Here is a 9,071-nt window from a genome sequence, read left to right on the forward strand (position 1 = left end):
TTTAAATATTTCAAATTGATTAAAAATTCTTTGAAACATCACTGAAAAATAACAGAAAAAGGTGGGAAGCCTGTATTTTCCATTTCTGTATTCAATACAATTATTTTATTAACAATATCAAATATGATTATATTTTTTTTTGCGATAAACTTAATTTATTAATTTATTAATTAATTCAAATATTTAAATAAAGTTTGGCAGTTACTTGAATAAAATAAATAAAACCTATGAAAAGTCAAATTTTTTTTTTTTTTGCTTAAAGTAAATGTTAGAAAAAGAAAGTTTAAGAAATTATTACAGTAAAGTTAAATAAAGTAAAACATTTAAAATCAAATTTAAATTAAATAAAACCTTTGGAAAAAAATATATTTTTAAATTTATTTTCCTATTGGATTCTTGTTGAAAATAATAGTATTTTACATTCAATAGATTTCTTTAATTTTACTTTTAGCCTATTCCCTCAAACCCACACTCGACTGGTCTGTGGTTAGAGAGCATCTTCATTTGATCAACACTTCCAGTGCAGACAGACCAATGCTATCTCACGACCAATTCGTACGTATTTTACGAGGTGGCTTAATCGTACAAATTTTTACGACCTCACTCGTACGATTTTACATACGATTTGTCTAACGGTTAGGTTTAGGGGAGGGGTTAGGTGTAGGTCATTCGTACAAATTCATGCGAATTGTGCAACTCGTAAAATACGTACGATTTGGCAAAAATCGTATGAAATTGTACGAGTGTGGTTGCACGAATTCGTACGAATAAGCCACCTTGTAAAATATGTACGAATTGCCGTGAGATCGGGTTGGACAGACTCAGTTTAAAGTGGAATGACTCACTGTCGTTTGCCTCCAGTGTAGACGCGATGCAAGTGCGAAAAAACAGATTGAAGAGAAATCTAAAGTGTTTGGCAGTGCAAAAAAACTGCAAAATTAAAGCAGTCACTAGTTCAGTGTATATATACAGTACAGTATATATTTATATATATTAAGGACAATTATACGAAAAAAAGTACTTAGACCATTTTCAGTCTACATTATCTTCTTTAAAAGAGCAACATACCGGTTGAGGTCAAAGTATTTACACAGTAAGTACAGTACAGTACAGTTGGCACTCGAATCCACACACGTTCACTCAGCAGTGGGATCCAGTAGCTGTGTAGCTGGACATCTCTCGGCGTATAGTGCTGAACGGCGACAGCTCCAGTTCTGTCGTGCACTCGTGCTCGTTGTCGTCGCTGGCTGTGGCCGAAGAGTGGGCTGCGATCCCACATGCCTCTGCACAGCAGCAGCAGCAGCACTCCAGAAAGGCTCGACCGAAGGGTCTGCAGAGGCACAGAAGAAGCACTGGCGTGACGGTCGCGCGCAGGAACAACAGCAGCTGACTGAGCAGATGCAACAGTGCCATGGTGCTCTGCGGGACCCCGGCCGCCATGTACGCTGAAACCATATTGCACACGTTGTCGGGAACCACGCATGCACCGTATACGATCGCCAGCGCGACCACGGTGCAGTTCATTTGGCTTTCCAAGCGGATTTGCTTCTTGTTGCCTCTAGCACAGCCGCGTTCTGCACGACGGATACGTCGAGCGGTCGCCACCGAACAGCCGATGGTGAAGAGCGTCGGCAGGCAGAAGTAGCAGCCGAAGCACCACCAGAGACGCGCACCTTCATAGGTCAGGCCCAGGACGTACAGCGTGTCGGGGAGGGAAGTGGAGATGCGAATCAGGCAGCGTTCAGACGCCGGGTCGTCTAGCGTGCCGTCGCCGTTTTCAGACACCAGCTGGCGGATCAGGAGCTCGGGGAGGGCGAGGAGTAAGGCACCGATCCAGATGACGGCCAGCTTGGCGGCGGTGGAGGTGCAGTTCTCGATCATCTCGTAGTACATCTGGACGTTGGATGCGGCACGGAAACGGTCGATGCAGAGTGCACAGAGGGTGAAGGTGGTCACGCCGAGAGACGCCACCTGGACAAATATAAACACAAAACACGGTTTCATAAAAAAGATAGGAAAAGTACTGATACTTCACTACCAAGTTGATGCTGGACAAAATTATAAAAATAAATTAAAATATGAAGAAAAAAAAAAAAAACTAAAGATCTTTGAAACATGGAAAAACTGGCATGGAAAATTGCGGGGGAAAAATCATGAATATAATTTTTATAATATAATTTTATCAAATTCAATATTTCAATTTATAACTTTTAAATATATATATATATATATATATATATATATATATATATATATATATATATATATATATATATATATATATATATATATATATATATATATATTTTTTTTTTTTTTTTTTTTTACCAAAAATACTGTAAATGTGTATATATTTGCAATTCATTCATTAAAAGGTGTGGGAATCCTGCATGTTCCACTTCTGTCTGATATAAAATTATTATAGAATATAAAACTTGTTCATTAAATTCATTATGCATTAAAATTAAAATTAAATAAATAAAAATTACAATTTTTAATTTAAATTATGCATTTAAATAACTTTGGCAGTTACTTAAAATAAACTGAAAAACTAAAAAATTAGCCTGAACAAAATATGAACATAAAAAAGAAAAATTAAATAACATAATAAAAACTGTAATAATAATAATATATATATTTAAAGATTATTTATAATTATTTATTTATGGATTTTGTCATTTACATATAAATAATCCAAAATCCAGTGAATGTAATATCCAGTTTTGACTGGATTTTGACTTTAAATAAAAAAAGTAAAGCATTCCTTTCAAACTTTGACTGGTATTGGTATCATCTGACAAAATGTTGTTATAATGACAACCCTGTCTGTGATATCTTTGAGAACGGTGTTATCTGTCAGTAGGAGTCTAGTGTAAATGGTGTAAGGCCAGTGGCATAAACAAACCGCTTGACGAGAAAGTCTGAATTACAACTGGCATCTGGCTGAACCCAATCCTATAGCTGAAAACACTCTAATTGTTCAGCACATCGCAGCAGGTCTGCCAGACTAGAAACAAACAGCTCTGGCTTTTACAGACTTTATCTGCTGCATTATCATGACAGACAGTCAACTTCCTGCAGTCCCGAACAGAGCGGGGCCCAAAAACACTCCCAACGCACCCTTCCCTCTGCACAACGGGACATTTTGCCTGACTTTTGCCACAATAAATTGGGAGATATGAAAGAGTATTTGCCAAGGCGACACAAAAGAAACAAATGCAATGAATGGGAGACAATTGGAGAGCTTCTTGGCCACGTTTGAGCAGCTGCGTCCCAGAGGATGATACAAACCCAATTGAAAGAGCCAACTAAGTGTTTGTCTTCATTATCATAATTACAGAGCAATCAGACACATCAGCATCAAGGAGGAGACGATTAGTGGAACGTCTTTCGTGCTGTTGTGCATCGCTGGCTCAATGAAAACTAGCCCACATCCTTCATCTCCAAAACCAGATCTGTGAGACCCTTCATCATTTCGACAAAAAGCAGACTGTTCAGAATCCATTATAGATGCATTGTGTCCATTAAGATGCTGTAATGGTGCTCTATTACTTCCATCAGTTCATCATCAACTGCATACATGTATATAAGAATTATCACAAATGTTGAGAGGTAGAAAACTTCTAAATGTTGAGAAAGACAAAGGAAACAAATGTACAGAGTCCAGACCACAGGCTGCATGACTGATGTGGTTTGAAGCAGATTTTCACAGTAATCAAATCTAAGGTCTCTGTGGTCTCCACACACCTCACGCTCTGGCAAACAGTCCAGACCATGACCCTCATCTCTCTCAGTCTGATCTGACTTTCACATGCGTTTAGAGGCATGTTCTAGCTTACAGGTTTCCTAGCAGCAGGTGAGGATAGCATTGGCTGCGATGGTCTTTCTTAACGCCTCATTAGTTCTCTGATTAAGAAGCTCTTCACTACGATGGAGGAGCTGGTTATTAATCTGGTTTAACGGCTGCTTTTAGACAGGGTGACTGCAGGCCATTGTAGGGCTACCGGTCAGCAGGGACAGCAATAATTCGTACTTATTGACAAATGAGATGCACTGAGGCATGAGCGAGCTAGAAGCAAAAGCTATTACAGGAATGTTGTTATATATGAAGAGCACAGAATGAAACAAATACATATTCAGATCATTAAAGGGGAGTTAACAGCCTGGATCAAAAACATAAACACAAAATGGATTAATTATAGAAGAGAAAGCCAACAAAAATCAAACAAAAACCAAGCCAAACAATAAAATGAAATAAAAATACCAGCAACCCTACATAGGACAAGTGGTTTTTTCAAAAAATTCAATAAAATAATAATAATAATAATAAAATTATATATAACTCTATATATATGATCCAATGATCCTAGGATAAGTGGTTTGTTCAATAAAATAAAAATAAAATAAAAACAATATAAATAAATACCCACAACCCTACAAAAGGACAAGTTTTAAAGAATAAAATAAAATAAAAACACCTATGACCTATACAAAATGACAAGCAGTTTAAAGAATGGATGGGGAATAAAATAAAATAAAATTTCTGTAAATAATTTAAGTGGTGTTTACTTGATCAAGATTTACCATCATGATGCTAAGGTTGTTATTCAGTTCCTAAAGCATTCTGAACATTTTTAATACGTTGCTAAGATGATGCTAGGAGGCCAAAAGCCATCAGATACACCTCTGCAGAATGTTTGCTCAAATGAAACAAGGTCTTCATGCAAATGTCTGTGTTTTGACAGATGCAGTCTCCAGAAAGCTAAAGACCAGTCAAAACACAAGTCAAATTAAAACACTGCACCCACACGCTGCCCCCAGATTTGCTTGACTTACCACAGTGAGAAATGTCAGACCTCTGATAAAACAAATCCAATGATCAGACAAGTTCAACTGGCGTTCACTGAACTCCATAATATATTTCTCCACCCTTGAACGGAAGCCCTCTGCAGCAGACAACAAGTCACGGGACGTTAAATGTGAAAAGTGACAGGTTTGAACAAAAGCAGCAACAAGACCCTCTCCCAGAAAGCAGACTTCTAGCTCACATGAACTATCACGCACAATGTTTTGCATGCATGTGTGAGTAATGAAGGCGTTTTCTCCCTGTGGAGCACTTTGCCATTAAGACTGAGTTCACTCGCCACTTAGCTTGCATGCAGCCGCTGCAGATCAGCATTCATAGGCGAGCTGCAGCTGGAGGGACGGGCACATGCACAGTGACTAGTTTCATTCAGCTTCACCATTGTCCTGGCTCTCTCTGCCTGTCCCATACAATCACAGCAGGCACGCTGTGTGCAGAAAAGGCCTTCCCTTCAAAACCCATTCTTCACACCCCTCACACCTTCCACCTTCTACTTCTCTAAGGCAAACAAATGGGTGAAACTCACCAAAGCCTCTTCAAGGAAAGGCAGTCTAGGCCATCTTCGTAACGCCCCTGGGATACTATTTTATGTGTATACTAGCACAGCTCCTATCTGCTTGAACAGAAGAAGGATGAAGTCTACACGCTCAGAAAACAGGTACAAAAGCTGCCACTGGACCAGTATCCCTTTAAAAGGTACTAATATGCATTTTAAGGTACTAACATGCACCTTTTAAAAGGTACCACTCCAGCAACAGCTTTTGTAACTTTTATGTATATGAAACGGTTTGTTGTAAGGGGAGCAATAAATGCAATGCATTTGGTATTGTTGTGCTTCTATAACTTAGATTGATGCCTCCATTGATGCCATATTGTGCATTACAATTTCATTTGTTGAGTGAGCTTTTCATTAAATCAATGCATTAATAAATGAAAAAAAAATCTATTTCAGTATTACTTTAACAAAACATCTAATGAGAAAAAAACAAGAATAAAAATTACCTATTCTTAAAAAAATAGATACAATCAAAATAAAATTAAAGCATGTCATTTTACTTAATGCAATGTAAAATTTTCTACCCTATTTGATTTTAGGGTGCAATATGATCTGTATATATGTTTTTTGTGAGGTTCACCAGGACAGGTTTCCAGCCATACAACAAGTCCACAATTATTTGACACTAAAGAAGCGTGGGGTTTGGATGGTGTAAAGTGAGCTCTACTGAAACTGGGTGTGGTGAGGAGATCAGGATGCAGCGGGGTGCTGCAGATTTCATGTGTAATAAACGGTTATGGTTGCACCATACAGTATGTGATGGTAGTGGGACAGAGGTCAGAGCACACTGTCAGTACAGGTGTCCTGAGGGCAGGGTGGATGAGCACTGACGTCTCCCGAAACGAGACAGAATTACCCACGATGACGTATCACTAACTTACCCTCAAGAAAAGCAAACATTATCACTACTAAACTTATGCATGGAAAGCTAAATCATTACATTGTAAAAGAATGCAAAAGAATATATTTTGAAGAACATGTTGGTCAACATTGGAGCCTATTAACTTTCATTGTGCACTTCAAAAATATTTAGGCCTAGAGTTAAGATTTTTCACAAAAAAGAAAAAAAAAAGAAAAAATGATTTATTTTTGTAATAGAAAGGTTCATGCTTAATATGCTTAATTTGAAAGAAAGCATTTAGAATTTTTTTTTTTTACTGCCATTTTTTTTATTTTATATGAAATTTGAATTACATTATTTTATTTTATAAGGTTTGAATTTTATTTAAAATTTCAAATCTTAAATTTGGGCCTAGAATTATTATTATATTTTTTTGTGGACAATAAATACTGAGCCATCTTTATGAAGGTGATGAACTGACAAAATTTGCATTTTTTGGTGAGAAATCCTTTTAAGTGCCAAAATGTTAAGTTAGTGTTTGAGGTTCACTCTAATCAAGCTAAAACGCCATTATTAAAAGCAATGATTTGCATCTATCCCACATAAGCATATGTAAACAAACATTTTAAAACCTGTTGTGATTGAACATGGAATCCATTACCTCAATATAGGGTATGACTTTACAGGTGAACTGGCCCAGCAGCCAGGTCTTTGTGAGTTCGTGAAACACCACGAGTGGCAGGCAAAACAAGAGCAGTGCAAAGTCCCAGATGGCCAGGTTGGCCAGAAGAGCATTTGAGATGCTCCTCATGTAGTAGTTATGGCACACCACACACATTATTGCTATGTTCCCTGTTATTCCAACAGTGAAAATGAGGACGGAAATGATGGTGATTGCATACGCCCCGTACGTCTCGCTAGTGACAGGGTAAAACGGATTGGGGAAGATTTCATTCTCCTCATCCTCGGCGTATGGAGGTGTCATTGGCGTGGCGTCCCACGGGTCGTCTATCGGTTTGGTGTGGAACTCAGCATATCTGGTGAGATCGAATGGGAAATCTGTGGAGGTGAGAGCTAGAGGCTTAGGCATCGGTTCCCACATGGATAAAGAGGATGTCAGGGCGTTATAATAAGTTTCAACTGGTGTCAGTGGGACAGCGCTTTTATTCCGGCCCCTTTTCAAGCTCTTAAACACTTTCTTGTGGTGTTCCTTTGTGCCTCGTTTGCGTCTGTGGTTTCTTCCTCGCTTGCTTGTTGAATACGGCTTAGAGTTATTGTGTCCACTTACTGTTCCCATGGTAGCAGGCATCCCAGCATTCAACTTTTTCCTTTTATGTCGCCGCAAGGGCTTATGCAGCTTTGTGCCTCTGTCCGTGACTGTGTGTGTTCTGTTCGACAAGAGATGTCTGTATCCATACCGCTTACCTCCGCTCTCCAAAAGCAGCATTAGATGTTCAGACAAGTTATTGTTGTCTTCTGAAGTCTGTCTGATGTTGAAGGCAGGTGTACCTGCGGCTTGATGTCTCGCAGGGTGTGTGGCACTGGGTTTGGCATCACGAAGGCTCCTAAGAGTGACTGGTTCTTTGGTGTGTGCATTACGGTTTTCTCCGTGCAACAAAACGTGTGGACAACCTGCAATGAAAAAGATCGTCCTTAAAAGCAGCAGCATCTGCATCTTCACAGCTTCAGTGTGCTGAAGACGTTAGAGAAACACTCGAATGAGGTGCATCGCAAAGAACACACACGGTTTTCCCAGATTCACATTAAGGTAAAAGTTAACACGCGAATGATCAGTAAAGGCTAATTAGATCCATGCAAATGACTTTTCCTGTTCCATCAACTCCGGCAAATAAAAACCTCCTCCTCTAGATTCTTCGCGTTCCTCGTCTCAGCAAAGTGCAAGAAAGACGATGTTTCCTCCAAACGACATCATTTGCGTGCCTGCTTCTGCATCCCAGCCCAGCTGCAGGAGTCTGTCGCATCCCGTGTTATGTTGGGCGCGGCAACCTGGACTCGTCCTGCGCCTCTGCCTCGAGACGCGCTCCGTGGCGCGAGCGAGCGGCGAACGGGCGGGGTGCTACTGCTACTGTGAGTGAGAAGCGGGTGAAGAAAATGGACGGACACTCTCCTGGCGGATAACCTTGTTCTGTCAAGCTGGATCCATCAGTATCAACCCCTTGGACCACCGCAGCTGGAGGCGACCCCGCCCCGCCCGTGCGTAGTAGCTACATGTACTACCATGCGTAATTACGCAAGTCAACAAAATCATAATCCGATCAGTTTTAAGAGTAACATGGGTTTATACGAGTTAAATTACAGCCATGTGTCACAGTAACATGCAGGAAAATTCAAACTGCAAAATAATTCACAATGCACTGATTTAACGAGACATGCTACGATAATAAATCAGGGTGAAATATTACATTTATTATGTTATGATATATTCGCAGATTCTGCACACGCATCGTGCATGCAAACAATACAAATCCTTGTAAATAATTGTATAAAATAAATAAATATATTAATTACGAGTCACTCCATTTTCTATATCTGCAGACTCTAAACATGCAAACAATATTAAACAATATAAAACGTGAATCATGCTTTGTACAGATTGCACAATATCTATAATAAAAATAAAAGCAAATAGAAAAAGTGAATTCATAAATAAAATATATCAATATAAATGCAATTAGCACTGTTGGAATACAACTGTAAAAATACAGAGGCCTCCGATGTATTTAGACACTTCACCTACATTCATGCAGCATTTGAGCACTGGTGACACTTGCTGCAATGTAGTGCATTGA

General features: G+C 39.1%; 1 protein-coding gene across 1 annotated transcript; it reads right to left on the reverse strand.

Annotated features, from left to right (window-relative positions):
* Positions 1 to 213: 213 nt before the first annotated feature.
* LOC127978628 (prosaposin receptor GPR37-like) lies at positions 214 to 8,463 on the reverse strand. Its single transcript, XM_052583426.1, has 2 exons — positions 6,923 to 8,463; positions 214 to 1,971 (listed from the first exon to the last, which is right to left on the reverse strand). Exons 1-2 carry the CDS (start codon positions 7,934 to 7,936, stop codon positions 1,141 to 1,143), a joined length of 1,845 nt encoding a protein of 614 aa, XP_052439386.1. The 5' UTR covers positions 7,937 to 8,463; the 3' UTR covers positions 214 to 1,140.
* Between the last annotated feature and the right edge of the window lie 608 nt (positions 8,464 to 9,071).

This window comes from Carassius gibelio, chromosome A4 (genome assembly GCF_023724105.1).
Source record: "Carassius gibelio isolate Cgi1373 ecotype wild population from Czech Republic chromosome A4, carGib1.2-hapl.c, whole genome shotgun sequence".
Lineage (NCBI taxonomy): Eukaryota > Metazoa > Chordata > Actinopteri > Cypriniformes > Cyprinidae > Carassius > Carassius gibelio.